The sequence below is a fragment of the Camelus bactrianus genome, chromosome 4 (assembly GCF_048773025.1).
Source record: "Camelus bactrianus isolate YW-2024 breed Bactrian camel chromosome 4, ASM4877302v1, whole genome shotgun sequence".
Lineage (NCBI taxonomy): Eukaryota > Metazoa > Chordata > Mammalia > Artiodactyla > Camelidae > Camelus > Camelus bactrianus.
Genome location: NC_133542.1, coordinates 86,071,050 through 86,087,203, shown reverse-complemented (window position 1 = coordinate 86,087,203; position 16,154 = coordinate 86,071,050). Strand labels below are relative to the sequence as shown.

Sequence of the window (16,154 nt, the reverse complement as noted above, 5' to 3'; positions counted from 1 at the left end):
GATTCATCTATGAAGGCTGAAAAGGAGCTGAACATATATTGACAAAAATATAAATAGAAACCTAATCTATGATTAGTCAGTTTCTCTTCCTGGTCATAACCCTTAGCACGTTTTGGTGATCAAAGGGAGTAAAGCATATGAAAAAGCTGAATGTAGTAACTGTTTAAAAAATGGTTTCCTTTAAAAAGGAATTGGCCATCTCATGAATTACCATGACACCGTCAGAGAGGAAGGAAGAAAACGGGAAGCCTTCCTCTTTCTTGGAAAACAGCTGAAGCTTCAAAATTTGAATTTAATTCATAAAACCTCAATAATAATATCCTTGAGATATCCAAACCCTAAACCATTGCAGGCTTAGGAAGGCCACGCCTTTAACTGGTCAAGCAGCCTTCTCCATCTGCGGCGACGACCAATGTCAGGATTCCTGTGAGTTTCAAGCATCGGGACAGCAATGCCAGGACTTCACACCAAGCGCAGGACGGACCCCGGCTGCATCCCCAGTTTAGGGAGCTCGCCATGACTATGTTCACATAAGCCGGCTCTTTGTTTGGAAAAATGTCTCCGTGGCCTCTAGGTGTGAAAGGGCCCGGTTTGCAAGGAGACAGCAGAGCAATGAGGAACCGCATTGCTCTGAGTAAGAAACAGAAAGGAATTCTTGAGTTTTCCTGGGCAGCTTCAGAGTGGAGTTGGGAACCAAAAGGAAAGAGAGGAGGGGACAGGAGAGACGGACCAAGGAAGGAGAGGTGACAAGCCAGGGCAGCCAAGGGACCACTGTGGGCAGAGGTTGGCCAACAGCTCCTCACACAGTGGTGCCCAACGCTCAGTTTAAGTTATCGCCCAGCTGGGGCTACACTGCAACTGCATCCTGCTGTCAGAGAAGCCTGCTCGCTCTCTCCACAAATGCCTTGTGCAGGGGCTGCTTTAGGGGAGTCAAGAGAGGGTGGCCAGCAGGGGAGGGGAGGAGAGGGGAGGAGACACAGAAACAGAGTGGGGTTTGGAAGCAGGATGGCCAAGCGCTGGCCGCACCATGGACCAACCCAAAGGCCTCGTGATTACCTGGGGCCGGTGCTGACTAGCATCCCACATGGAATGGCCCTGGTACCACCTCAGTTTAACTATAAAGGAGAGCGCCATGCCCGCAGGCACGGGGCCATGAGGACACCCAGGCCACAGGCTTCCGGGCTAGAGGGCTTGAAAGGAAACAAAGAGCCCTAGAACTTTTTCAGAGGAAGTATCAGGGTTATTGCTTAAAGCAGCCCCATCCAGAAGAGAGAGTCCCAAATGCGGGCGTGCGGTGGGCCCGTGCGCACAGCAGAGGAGGGAAGCAGACCCGGGGGGCCCGCTGTCAGTGCAGGGCTCACAGGTCCCCTCCGACTCAGTCACCCACCTGGAGGGAGAAGGCCCGCAGGGCGGGGATCGGGATCAGCGCGGCCATAAAGAAGGCTGTGACGTTGCTGATGGATGTGAGCGCCACGCTGGCCCCCGTGCGCTTGAGACACTCTCCGGTCCTGTCCTGAGGACGAGAAACCACAGTGCTGAGAGCTACAGAGCACGGAGCGCGGGGACAGTGCACGGACGCGGCGGTGCACAGTGCTGCCGTCGGGGAACAAGCAAGGACCACCTCTGGCTTTCCCGCCAGCACCAACGTGGAAAACGTTCTCAGTGCTATCTACACAGTCACGTGTGGTTCACGGTTATTAGTATCCAAAGCACAAAGCTGCACAGTGATGATTTAAGTAAAAAAAAAATTTTTTTAATTTTCTTTTATTTGGACTAGGGATTGAACCTAGGACCTCGTGCATGCTAAGCACGTGCTCTACCACTGAGCTCTACCCACACCCCATAAGTAAAGGTTTAATATGATTAAAAAGGGGCAATGGGAAATGAAGACAAAGTGTTTAAAAAAAAAAAAAAACCCCAAAGAAACAAATACGAACTTTGGAGAAAGTGTCCTGAGATGCTTCTTACTTACTTTACTTGTTCAGAGCTAGTAACCTGTCATCTAACTTGGGACTGAAATATTGACTTGGGCCAGACTGAGGAAAATGGAAGGCCAAACACTCAGGAGCAAAAGGGGCTTCTGCTGTCCCCAAAGCTTCCCTCTTCTGTCTTTCTATTACCTCAAAAGGGATTCTTTTATTCTGTCCTGTTTCACTGAATGCGTGTGCCAGAAGGAAAACATCGTCCACACCAACGCCAAGAGCAAGAAATGGCAAAACCTGCAGTGAAAACAGGGGACAGTGAGCGGTGATGTTAGACCCACGAGGGCCAACTCTGATCATTCTAAAGCTATTTACAACGTTGCCGCCAGCACCCCCGGTAGCCACCCGAAGGACAGCTTACATGAACTCATGAGAAGAGCTTAGTTTTATCTGACAGTTAAATCCCCAGAGCCTAGCAGTTTTAGCTCACAGTAGATCTAGTATGTTGCTATGTCTAAGCTCCATGCGCAATAATTTTTTTTTTAAGTTAATACATATAAGGAATCTAACTCATCTACAAGCAGTGGTTCTCAGAGCGTGATTCTTAGAGCAGCATTGCTGGGAGCTGGCTAGAAATGCAGATTCTCCACCCCGACCCCAGATGGACTGCTGCAGAAGCTCTGGGGATGGGGCCCAGCAATTAAAAAGTTTGCAGAAGCCCTCCAAGTGATGCTCAGGGTTGAGAACCACCGCTCTCCTAAATCGTCTAAACGCCACTGATAAATGGAGCATCTCTGCCTAGTCAACAGGCCCATTCAGACCTGCCCACCGTCCAGTGGTCCATTTAGAGACAGCACTCCCCTGAGGAATGCGGTATCCTAGTGGAAAGGACTGGAAGACCCTTTGGGAGACATGGACACACAGGAGGCTGGTGGGGCCGAGCCTCGGAGAGGGGTGTTTGTCAACGAACAGGGGACGGGTGGCTCCTTTAGTACCTGAGTTGTTGCAGCGTTAAAGGAAATCCCGATCAACGAGCACAGGCCCAATCCTGCAGCCACTGACAGTGCAACCAACAGGACGCCCGCCAGCCCCACGGCGCCCTGGGACCTGGAGCAGTCCCAGCGCAGCATGGTTAAACAGGCATAGGCAAGCTGCAAGCAGAACAGTGGGGGGGGGCGGGGGGTGACGGGGAATTGGAGGAGGGGGTGGGGGAGGGGAGACACAAAACAAAAGCCAAACATTAGAATGTGTAAGGATTCTAATGTTTTCCCCCACCCATCACCCCAGATCAAAGGGTAGAACTTATTAAATCCAACAACAACAAAAATTTACACTACAAGACATCACACGAGATGATACGAGTCAAAGGTGGGCGAACCGCAAATGGGAATCAATGCTTTCACACGACCACTTTTTAAACCGTTATGAAGCCGAGCTCTCTCTGTCTTGGATGCACGTGTGCGTTAAGAGCAGTTAAAAAGCAGGAGCGGTCATGGAAAGGCAAAAACCGAAAAAAACGAAACGAAACACCCCGAGGAGAACCGAACGGACTGTTACCATCAGCAAGTAGCCGCTGGCCACGCGGATGACGCTGACGTCGGAGAAGGACTTGAGGATGTCGTCCAGGGTCGTCGTGGTAAAGGAAAGCACCTTCTGAGTGGAGTTCTGAGCGACGCTCTGGTGGACCACCTGCGGTCACAGCGCACAGACAGATCCCAGGTGGGATTAAAGCTACAAGGAGCTTCGCTATCCCAGCCCGGGGTGGCGTGTCCCCTCTGCCCACCCCCACTTTTCTCCCCTACACGATTCAGGTCTGAACTTGGACCAACACTGAACTACCCTGGGCCTGGGACGATGACGTCTACTGCTAACCAAGCGAGACTGCGGCGCGGCGCTGCGCTGCCCTGGGGTAACTGAAGTTTGCTCCAAAGACGGCTACTCCCGTCTCCGAAACTCCACGACTGGTTTGCAGGCCATCAGTTCCCCCCCAGTCCCAAACAACCCATGCTTACGGCATGCCTCCCCCCTTCATTTGCTGCCACTTTTAAAAGGTCGCAGGCAGCTCAGCAGAGGTCACTGCTTGGGAAACAAAGGCCAGCTTCTGTCACATGACCTAACCGAGGGGACTGCAGCTGTGAGCAGACTCCAGGCCTTGCTAATGTTTTCCAGACACCTTTTCTTGCTAACCAAGTGTTTTTTTGTTTTTTTTTTTCCCCCAAACACTATTATGCCTTAGTGCTGGAGTTCACAACTGGTGACTCAAAACGTTTTAGGCCATCCCAATTAGAATTAGCATCACCCAGATAGTATGATTTTCAAGAGGAGAAAGTTTTCATGCCACCAAGTTCCCAGAATTATGATCCATTCTAAAATAAGTTCTAATGAGAAGAAAAAGTTTTAATTAAAACGTGAAAATGACGCATTTAGTGACTAAGGGGTTTGGACCCACATTCAGAGGGCATCAAGACACTGGCCATTTACCTCCACGTATGTCCTCTGCCAGGCCTCCAGGATGGCTGCAGCCTTGTCCTCGTTCCAGGTGATGTGCGAGACATACTCATACCCCTTGAAGTGTTCGTACATTTGCTTGGGAGTCATTAACTGAAACATGGTCTGCAAGGCGTGGGCACTGTGATGGGGCGGAAAAGGCACCCCATTCAGCATCCCCAGGAAGCAGCTCTCACCGCGCGACACCCCCACCGAGCGCCCCGGCTCACCCGCAGCCATTCTGCCCTCTGCGCGCACAGGTTTCCATTAAAATGAGACCTGGATGGCTATTTTATTTAATAGATTGATGTACCATATTAAAGGTGTAACCTTACAAACCTTTTACAGATATACCCCCAAATTAAATTAATAGGCAATTTCCTTTCTCAGCTTCCATTCAACAAAACAGGAAGGGGAGAGAAGCAGATAGCTTGACCAGATACGCCGGGCTCAGCACCGCACACTGGCTAGTGCAGAAATCCCAGACGACGGCCCTCCCGAGGGAGCAACCGCAGACGGAGTGCCTGACACTTGACAGAGCGGAGTCCGCAAGCGCACAGAGGAGAATTCTTGTTTAGCCATCAGTCGTTGGTCTTTTTCCTTTAACAGGCTGTGGCGGAGTTGGGCTCACGATCATTTAACTCCACAGGGTATGACCAATGCCTCTTGCCTACTTTATACCTGCCCCGATTTTCTGCACCATGGGCAGATCTTCTAACACCCCAGGGTCACTATCTACAGTCTTGATGAAAATGACTCATCTGCTCTTGAAAAATTCCCCACAAGGTGCTTTTTTGGGGGCTGGTCTGGTCCACTGATATTTTCTAATGTTCCGTGACACCAGACAGCTAGCTTGGAGAACAGTTAAGTATTGACACAAATGCACTTGTAGGTGGATTCTGAGGAAAGCACGGGAACTAGCTGGCTCGCCTCTCCCCCCGCGCGCTGCGTTACCTGACGAGCTTCCCTGTGCTGTTCTTCACCGTGCCACCCACAATCAGCTCCTCCTGCCAGTGCATGTACTTTCTGGATAAGCCATGACATCCACCATTCAAAACAAGGGCCATATCAAGAGGCTGAAATAAAAAGACAGCCACATAATTATAGGAATTAGTAGGCAGGTCACATGCCTTGTTAAAATCCAGTGCATTTAGGGCTTGTTTGTTTCAGGGAGAACATTAATAACAAGGCTAATGAGAGGCGTGCGGCAAATCTTACAGCAAAATTTCGCTCTACGAACACACTTGGTTGCATAGATAAAAAGCGTCACTGAGAATGAAATCTTAAATATGAAAATAACAGAGCTACAAATGGGGGAGAGGGGAGACATCCAGTCCTTCCCGCTGCCCCTCCTGGGGGCACTGAGGGCCGTGCTTACTTTGGTGGCGTTTTTGTTCGGGGCTGTGGCAGGGCAGTCTGGGTCAGCCGGGTTGAGGCAGGGCCGGTCCATGTAGCCATGGCCAACCTCAGCCTTACTCAGCATTTCCTCCCAGCTGTCCACTTGATAGTTTATTTTCTTTAACTCTTCCAGGAATTCCAAAGGGTCAAAGTTTGTCCACTGCAAAGGAGGCTTACCTCTGTGAAAGAAATTAGGAGGCAAGACAATGAAAAAGAGAGGCTCCCAAGCCCTCAGTCAAATAACAAGACTGCACCTCCTGCATCTGGACTGCGTGAGGCTCTCTGGTCATAGCTCTAATTCTGGGATCCTGGCACAAAACAACAAGTGCTCCTTCCCAGGGTCCCTATATGCAAACTAAATCAGCAAAGTAACCCATGAACGAAGATGGCAAGCAGAGAGCTTACAGAGCTTAGAAATTGACAAAGGCACTGAAGAATCTTCACTTGCTGATGGAATGTGTTTAATAGCTAAAAACAAAATTAGCCAATGGGTGCTTCCAAGCAGAAGACTGAGACCCCAAATTAAGTTGTGGGGGGAGAGGAAATCACAATGTCAAATTAGCACTTGCCAGCCTAATAAATGTTTTGTAAATGTCATCAATCAAAATATTTGATCTCCATTACCTTTAATAATCCCATACTTATGAGCTCTCTCTGACAGCCTGGCAGTCAACCCCGCAGGCCCCCTGCTGCCTCTGCCATCACCGCCGTCAAGGCCACTTCCCCCCACACTCACTTTTGAATTTGTGCTGTTGACAGACCAGAAAGGCTTTTGGCTGCCTGTTATGTGGTTCAAACCACACTGTAGCTGCTTAACCAGGCTGAAGTCATTATTCAGAATCTCCCAACCAGAAAACACAAAACCCCTTATTTCCCATCTAAAACTGTACACTGAAGGTCAGGGTATGGCCACCACAAATTGCTTTTGCAGATATGTGCAAGCTAGGACACAAACAATAACCTAAGCACTAACTCTTGCATAATTAACTGAAAACGTCTACACTGATTAACAATTATTCCTTAAATGGTGCAGTGTATATAATATTCAACTGCTAAACAGTGAAGCATCCCCTACCATGGCCTTCAAAGAGAGCGAATTTCCCCTTTAAATGTCATTAATGTGATCCAAAGAAAGGTTTAGCATTTTACTTAACAGGAAGATCTTAAACTCAAAATCTTAGTTTTGACATGTACCCACTAATAAATTCTCTCCTAAAAAAAAAAAAAAAAAAAGCTACGCCTACCTAAGTGCTTGGTCTGCAAAACTGCAAACAGTTTTAAAGAGTTAAAAATCACACATACTCTGAAGTAATTTGCATTTATTTGCATATAAATAGGCTGGTAAAAGTGAATGAAATCTAATGATGCCTACAGAACTTTTTTTTGAAAAGAGGAAAAACAGTCTGCTGAAGTGCCCTCTCCTCCAACTATTCACTCAAAAAATGCACATGGAATTTCAATGTTTTTATTTCTTGTTCAAAACTAAAGCAGAATAAACAATGATAAAGTAACATCAGAACCATCCTAGAGTTTAGAAAGCACAGACATCAGAAAACAAGATCACACACTTACAGTAGGTACGCTGTCCCAGATTGTAACTTCGCCCCTTCCCAGAAGCAGTCCAAAGGTGTAATAATTAAACAAGGGTAAAGATATTCTATTATCTGTCAAAAGTTGAAAAGGACAGGCCGTGCATTAGGCTAACGTATACCACAGAGGTGTCTGAAGATTTCTGAAATCTTTTTTGCAAACAGAAAGAAACCATACCTGATCCATGTAACCTGTTTCTGTGATAAGTTCGCCAGATTTATAACACAAATGTTCCAATTTCCACTGCCTGTAGAATAAAGAGCAGAGACAAACATTTCTTATTGTAATAAAGTTGGGAAAGCCGTGCAAAACCAGAGCTACAGAACATATAGAAAGAACTGCAATTTTATCACTTTTAAGTACCTGTCAAGACGCGCAGAGCTCTGCCAAACAGCCTCAACAAGCTTGCTTTAATGAATAGATAATACTCAACTGCAATTAACATGTGGGGTGTTTATGTAAATGAATGCTACCAAAGTACTTGAAAAGTCTTGTTTTCTTAAGTGTTCTCCCAATAATCTTGTTTACACCATTAATCTGCTTTTCTACATACATTAAAGCAACTTCAGGGCAGATCGTTCAGAGCTGAATTATCACAAATTCAGAACAGGTTGGGGCTAAATCAGTAAAGTTTATAATGTAGTAACATATACTCAGGCGGGAAAATGTCACTTTTTTTTTTTTCTGGCAGAAAACGTCCTTTTTAACAGATAGTGTTCCAAATGAACCTTCCCGCTCTTAACCACAAATGCTGCCAACAACACTGCCAGGTAGACTGCTTTCTCAGTTTACAGTCGTCTCTTCTTGTCCTTGAGAAATTCTATGAAATATGCTGATCAACAATTACCCTGTTATCTATCATTTATTATTACGGAGTTCTGCTATCTCTAGAAGAGGGCTACAGATAAGCCCATGCCTCTGAATGCATTAGAGGTGAGTCTAACTCGAAAAAAGAGGACATTAGGAAAGCGTGGGGATGGGAAACCCAAGAAAACAAAAATTAAAAATTAAAAAATGTCTAAACTGCTCTATTTCATTAGTCTCTTTCTCACTTTTATTAGTCACCCAAAAGAACGTCCTGGACGTTGCCCGCTTCCCTGTGGCACCTTCCGTCCATCCATCCCTCGGCGCCCGGCTGAAATGCTCCCTTTCTGCTAAGCTGCTTCCATCAGTGCTATTGAAAACGCCCCCTTTCTCCGGACCTCTAGAGCACTGCTGGTCTGCTCTCCCTCCCGACCCCGGAGCACCTGCAAGAGGGACCACCTGTGTTTGGTTTTATACACACTTCTCCGTATTGGTGTCTCTCCTCTCCCTAACTAGTCCATCCTGAGAGGAGGCTTCACTTACCACCCACCCATCCGCGCAGCCTTTTAATTCCGTGCAGCACAACACGTACTGTCTAGCAAGGGTAGGTTCTCAGTATGACTTGATCAATTAACTCTTTTTCACACTTGCTTGAGAAGGGCAGGGCTGTGCTTCAGAGAAACCACCGGGCGTGGAGCCAGAAGAGGGCTGGAAACCCGGCTCTACTGTTTAATAACTGGATGAACTTGGACAAATGCCTTAATTAATCTAATTCTCAGTTTTCTCACCTAAAAAAATGAGATGGGTTGAACTCAGGTGTTCTTTCAAGTTCACGCCAATGCATAAAAGTTCTCTGGTCCCATCGCAGTGTTAAGAGTGTGATTTCACTGCACAGATTTTCTCTGTAAGTGTGCAATGACCAGCTAGCCCCCTCAAGGGAGGGTCCCATTCTGTTAAGACTGTGTCAGGCATGCGTACAGTGGCCCAGGGACACCCACTTCCAAGTTCTGTACGGGCCTCCACTTGCAAATTTTGCACAACTGCACTGGGTAGCTGCTCCCCCTACAGAGCTCTTTACGGACTGGGAAGGGAGCGCTGTGCTGGGAAACGCAGAGCTGGGCCCTCCTGCCGTGTTTGCCCGACCAAAGCACACCACCTCGCCTTACGTTTTCCATAGCCCTTTCAGACATACTTATATCCGATCTTATATCTGATCTTGCTCTGGTCACCTCCTGAGGATTACAGCACACACATGATCAGAAACTCGGCTTACTGATGAAGAAACAAGAGTATGTCAAAGATAGGTGACTTGTCGCAGGTCATGCGGGGGCCCTAGGGCTTCTGTCTCCAGCTGGATGGGTCTTAGAGCCAATCCAGTGAAGACCATGCAGAGCGGAGGTGATATTTGCAGGAACAAGTACTGATTTTTGTTTTATTCTCCTCCCTTCATTCTCCCTGACCACTGGATATGTCTACCCTGCCGCTTCCTCACTTCTGTGAAAAAACAATACTCACCGGCCACCCAGTTAAGACGTGTTTGAAAGTCTAGGTTAACGCCAACCCAATGGTCCCCTGAAAATAGGGTTTAGTGATAGTCACCTCAACAGTTCAGGGAGATGACCCAGTTTAAACTCATCAAACCAGAGTCAGTCAGTCAACAAACTCTCTGAGTACCTGCTTGATCTAAGTGCTGGGGTTCAAGAATGGACAAGATGTGGTCCCTGCCCTGAGTAACTGTTTTGGACAGGCAGGGAAAAGGGGCCGATGGGTTCACTGCAGGCCTCCTCCTACGCTTTTACTATACCCGCAGCAGTGCTAAGTTAGCTACGAAGCCAAAGGGTAATATTTTGTCAAAGTGTGTGAATCCACCTTACTCTGCCTACCTGCCCCCAGGAATTCAGCATATTTTGTTGCGTAGCCCCTTATTTTGTTGTGACACACAACCAACTGTCAACACCTATAGTGAATACAAAGTAACAAGAAGTAAGTTTTCCTTATTTTGAGTGAGTTGACTAAAGGCAATTTAAAATGTAACTGTTCCAAAACTCTGGGTTTTTTTTGTGAGTTGACTAAAGGCAATTTAAAATGTAACTGTTCCAAAAGTCTCTTAAGCAATAAAACATCTTCAGAATGGGTGGACAGCCACCCAAATGGCTGCTGGAAGGCTGATACTCATTTGGCTACAGTGCCAAGATAAGTACCAAGAATACATTACAAAGTAATGTAATTCATTTGTTATCAAACTCGAGGACAAATCAACATTTTAAAAAAAAGTCATTTCAGGGGGCAGGGGGCGGGAAAGGACAGACTGGGAGTTCAAAATGTAGAATAGATAAACAAGATTACACTGTATAGCACAGGGAAATATATACAAGATCTTGTGGTAGCTCACAGTGAAAAAAATGTGACAATGAATATATGTATGTTTATGTATAACTGAAAAATTGTGCTCTACACTGGAATCTGACACATTGTAAAATGACTATAACTCAATAAAAAAAATGTTTAAAAAATCATTTCACTAGAAAACACTCTGAACTAACGTGCCAGGTGTATTTCCAGGGCAACCTTATTTACTAAATCAAGAGGGCCTGACCCAGCGGGCTCTTCCCCCCACTCACCTGTTGTACATGTACACGTGGACCCGGCTGGCCTGGAGCGCCGAGTCCAGGTGCTGCCGGAGCGCTTCTGTGGTCAGGACATTGGCACCTTCTTCCTTGGGAGTCTGAATCATGAGCTGAGGATTAAACATAGCCTCTTCTCCAATCTTCTGGCGGGTATAATTTAATTCACGACTTACTCGTCCACCAACTGACAAACATGTATAGATTTCATTTAGAACAGCAAGATCCCCACAAATTCATGTTCTGTTATCTCGCTAAAAGGGGCAGGATACTCGATACATAAACTCTGGTCATGCAAACGTTATGGCTGACGTTTGAGGGGTAATGTTCACTTTATTATGATTGGCAATGCAGGCATTTCCAATAATAAACATGTAAAAAATACTCACTAAACCCATTAACAATGGTCTTGCCTGTCACACACGCAAACCTAATGCATACGTGCTTCGTGCACCTTCTAACTAACACACCATGTGTACAAAGGGGGAGGGGGAAGGAAAACTTGAGACACCTTTTCCTTGCAGACCAGACCAAATACCCCGCGCTGCTACAATTTCTTTCACTTGTATAAACAATGTGCCCCTGCAGCACATTTCAAGATAAATGGCTTCAATTTACACTCTTCTCCTAAATAATCTGGCTAAGGTAACAAGGAAATGTTTCTCCTTGTTGGAAAAAGAAACAAGGAAAGGTGGCAAATGTGTATTTAGCACAAAACCTGCCAGGAGAAGACAGATAATGTGATTCGTGTCAGATGTGCACCGGGAAAGCCCACTTGAGAGGAAGGAACTCAGCAGCCGTGGCCGTCCTGGGCAGGCCCTGGGACCCGGCTCTCTCAGGCTCACCTGGGCAGCATCCAGGAAACACAGGTGCCAGGTTCTGAGTCGCCTGGGGGCGGCTGCCTGGAAGCTCCCGGGGTTGACCGTGAACCCCCGCCCCAGCTGCTCCAGCAGGCGTGCTGGAAGCCAGCACAGCGAGGCACAAGAGGAGTTAGTAAACACTGCCTTTCTGTCCTCTTCCTCGGGTCCTCAGTTGCATCTCAGTGAGGGTTTTAGAACACGCCAAGCACAGGGTGCTGCGGCTGGCTGGGAGGCAGGGCGGGATGAGCTTCACTTCTCAAGGGGCCAGTGTGGGGATGCGAACTGTGGCACGAGGCCCTGGAGAGGGGGCTCCGATCCAACACGGGGAAAGGGAAGGGCTTCGAGGGAAGGTCTGGAGGGGTAGCAAACAGAGGCTCCTCGAGCACCCTCACAACCCTCCCTCACCACCTCCCTCTACACACACACACACACACACACACACACACACACACACGCCACTTCCTAAGGCACCATAAGTTGAATGTTTACTGAAAAGCAGGCCTTCAGCTATCTTCCAGAAAGAACCGTCAGTGATCATCTTAGCTTTCCCACGAGGAGAAAGCCTTTTTCTTCAAGTTTAGTATTCAAGGACATAAACATTTGGTTTGAGCAAGTAAATAAGTACTGGGAACGGCGGGTTGTTTAGTTCTCTTGGCATATTTTATAAACAAGGGGGCAGGCTAAAAAGCAAATCATGCCCTCATTAGGAAAACTAGCCCAGAATCACAGACTGGCAGGATCATGGGTGCAAGTTCACGCAGATGGCCAAGGCCACTGTGGAACTCTGTGAGGTGAGGTGGAACGTGTGTGTCTAAGAGAGAAGAGGAAGGGGGAGGGGAGGGGGAGAGGGAAGGGAAGAGGGAGGGAAATGATCAGTTGGCTATAAAAAGTATTCAGACGCTGCAGAAAACTGTGACAAATGCCCCAGACAATTGCTGAGGAACTTGCAATCAATTTAAAGAAAGACCACAGGAACACAGAGGAAACAACTTGCAACAGCGGATGAATTTACATTATTATAATGCACAGGCCTGCTCAGGACCCTCCACCAAAGCTGCCTGCAGGCAGGGTCTGGCTCCTTCTGGCAGGAATCACAATGCATTATTTCCACCAATCAACTAGTGAACTGAATTATACTCAATGCATATTCTCAAGAGATAGAAAAACTGTTACAGGCAAAAAAAAAAAAAAAAAAAAAAAAAAGAGGGGGGCAATTATTAGGCCACAGGTCACTTCTGAAAAGCTTTTCTCTGGCTATGTGACATCAGTGGCCCACACCTATAAATCATTTTGTATTTCTACCTGCTTCCTGCAGCATTGGCACGGCAAGTGACTTCTCATTCTAACAAAAGCGTACTTCCTTTTACCTTTACTGCAGCTGAAAACTTCAGGTGAATGAAAACCATGAGGTCAAAACCAATACCACCAAAGCGGGACCACAGACCCAACCCTGCCCCACCCTTCCTGCAGAAGCTGCCTGTAACTGCAACCGCTGAAGTGATGACCCGAGACAAGAGTCCACACAAACCCAAAAATCAAATGCAAGGTTCGTGCTCCCGAGAACTTAAAATTACACTCTTCTAGACCAGTCTCAGAACGAGTCGGGTAATTTATCACACGGGTTTCAGAAAGGACACCACTTTCCTACCAGGTATACAACGTACCTCAGGGATTCCACGTCACCTTTAGAATTTTCAAGATGTCTATTTAAATAAATGCATATATCTTAATAAAGCGGTGTATTTGTCATGTCTCAGGAATTGAAAACCTTTTCACTCTCCCATCTCTTTCCTCTAGTGATAAATATGCGTGTTCGGCTAATGTGGCAACCAGTTTCGACCAAGACGACTATCACCACAGGCAGATCTCGCAGCCAGACTTGAAGGACGCTGAATTCTACAGTTTCCTCAACCAGCTCTACTGTAGCCTACTTTGGAGTACTGTTATATTAGACTTACTTTTCCGTATTATGTGGCCATATTTTACTTAATATTTCACCTTTATATAACCAAATATGAATGCTTTTGCAAAACTATTCAGCAGCTTAAAAAAGGTTTGGTTGATATCCACTTTCCTTGACAATGGTTGGGACAGGGCTCACTCGGCCAGCAAGCGGGGGGAGGGGGGCGGGTGCCACGAGCCACGCGATGGGGGATGGGGCCCCGCCGTGGACCAGACAGCTCCCAGAGCCCCGCCGGCCAGTGAAGCAGGTAGGCAATACCCAAGCAGACCTCTCCGGGGCGCCAAAGGCCACGGAGGACATCAAGGTGGTGGTGATGTCACGCAAGTTACCAGCGGTGGGGGTGGGGGTGGAGCACTTCAAATGAAGTTGCCCGGGGAGACCTAAAAGGAAGAAATGTTTATGCTAACTTTGAAGAGCTGAGGGAACAGCATTCTGAGCAGAGGAACCAGCAATGCAGAGCCCTCGGTTTGGCGTGCTGCAGGGAGAGAAGGAAAGCAAGCTCGGCTGGAGCGTGGTGAGACCATAATTATGTCATTCCCTCGGCTGCTCTGGTAGACTCAGCTCCTTCTCAGGTGCGCTTGGGCCACAAACTGCACAGGGTTCACACGGTCTTACCTCAGTATCCACCCAAGGCACACAGGAACAAGCTACCAGAAACACACAGAGCAATTTTATAGACTCACCCGACTTCTGCTACCCTGGCAAAGGCCCATCCTAAGCCACAGCTGAGTGATGGCCCCGAGCTGTTCCTTATCTTGGTGGCTTTCTTACGCGCCAGGGGGAGCCAGGGGGACACGGTGCTCTCAGGAAGCCCCACGGAACCCATTTCAAGTGACTGAAGTTACATGTGTGGTTTGCGGCAATGGTTTGCTCCCTTCCCTTTACCATTTGAGGTCAAAGTCCTTTATTATTTTAAAACCAATCTTATATTCGTGAAATGCTGCACAGTCATTTTTGACTACTGAGCAGAACGACCCATACGATGCAGCATTTGTGATACGGAGGCAGGTATACTGACAGCCACGTGAACAGTCGTGAAGCTGGGTGGGGGTTTATGAACGACCCGCTTCCCTTTTGGGGGGTTTATCTCCATTTCTTGATCTTTCTGCAATGAACATGTATAAAGACTCCCATGTGACAAAAAGAAAAATAGGTAAGCTACTTGATAATCAAGGCATCTGAACTGAAAGCAAATTCAATGCAAAAACATGTATCTCTATCATATCCTGAAGTCCTCTCTTATTTTCTTCCCTCTTCCCAACTCAACAACTTTAACAAAAAAATAACAACCAAGCTTTCTGAACAAGGCTCAGGAAAATTGTTACTCAGGATCCTGGGACACAAAACCACCTTTTACATTTGTGCGGTGCCTCCCATTTGCAAAGCCTGTCACGCTCATTATTCACCTTTTATAAATGTTGTGCTACTTCCCGATTAAGCTGGGGCAGGTTGGACCGAAGGCAATGCGAAAGAAGATCCGAAGACCTGGGTTCTGAGTTCCAGCCTTGCCACTTGAGGCACTGAGATGTGGGATACAGCTGCGCCTCAAGTAACCTTCCCTGTAAAGAGGATTAAAAATCCTACTACTAACCTCATGGGACGGTGTGGGAACTGACAATTATGTGAAATTTCCCAAGCCCTTAACCAGGAGCTGGGCAGGTGTCCATTCATTTATTTGTTTATTCCAGGGCATATATCATCACTCTTACTTTACAGAGCAGGAAACACAGCTGCAGAATTTGGGTGACTTGCCAGTTGATGGAGGCGGAACCAGCCTTTAACCCTGAGTCCAACTGCCTTGCGAGCCTCAGGGGACTCTGAGCATCAGCTGAGAATGAGTCCAGGAGCGCCAAATTCCACACCCCAGACTAGCGTAAGCTCACAGACAGAGCTTTTAGAATGTGCTGAAGTATTACACAGGACAAATAACTGATGGCTTTATTTAAAGGACAACAACCTTGCCTCCCAGATGTTTCACCACCACTGAGGAGACAGCTTTTTTCATAGGACCCCCCCCCCCCCGGCCCCAGGCAGCAGTGGATGGGCCCCATTTTCTTCTGGTCCCCACAGGTACCTGTCTTGGAGGGGGCAGAGAGGTGAGGGCACACAGAGAACAAGCAGCCCTAAGCCTCTTTACCTGCAAATTCTGCCATCTTGTTCTCCAGAAAATGAGGCTTAAACCAATTCTCTGAAAGAGGTGGCGTACGAAGCATCACTTCTGCAAAGAGGTTCTTGATCAAGTTCTGCAGATCCTTTCCTCCCCAAATCAAACCGAGCATAGTTTTCCAAGGTGAAGAGGGGCCATCAGAGGTGGGAAGCCATTCCACTCAGGGGTCCATACCTCTGGGCCAAGGCTATTTCCGTCCACAGCAGACACAAGACATTCCCCTCATGGTGTTCTCCCGCTGTACGGTCCCTCCGCACAGCCTTTCGCACAGAGCTGAATAAACATCTGTGGCATTCATGCAAAAGGCTTTCAGCAAAAGCTTATTGTGGTCCACATCAA

At 47.3% G+C, this 16,154-nt stretch overlaps 1 protein-coding gene across 5 annotated transcripts in view; it reads right to left on the bottom strand.

Moving 5' to 3' along the window:
* Positions 1–16,154, bottom strand: part of PTCH1 (patched 1) — a 68,873-nt gene that overhangs the window by 29,433 nt on the left and 23,286 nt on the right. For 4 of the 5 annotated variants that reach the window (XM_074363051.1, XM_074363049.1, XM_074363052.1 and 1 more), the window contains 10 exons: positions 10,823–11,012; positions 7,575–7,644; positions 7,380–7,471; positions 5,788–5,986; positions 5,364–5,485; positions 4,404–4,551; positions 3,480–3,611; positions 2,918–3,073; positions 2,121–2,219; positions 1,388–1,513 (listed from right to left, as the gene is read on the bottom strand). In XM_074363051.1, the coding sequence (XP_074219152.1) occupies positions 1,388–1,513; positions 2,121–2,219; positions 2,918–3,073; positions 3,480–3,611; positions 4,404–4,551; positions 5,364–5,485; positions 5,788–5,986; positions 7,380–7,471; positions 7,575–7,644; positions 10,823–11,012 (1,334 nt within the window). The remainder of the gene's footprint in view (positions 1–1,387; positions 1,514–2,120; positions 2,220–2,917; positions 3,074–3,479; positions 3,612–4,403; positions 4,552–5,363; positions 5,486–5,787; positions 5,987–7,379; positions 7,472–7,574; positions 7,645–10,822; positions 11,013–16,154) is intronic. The other variant, XM_045504593.2, reaches the window with a different exon arrangement.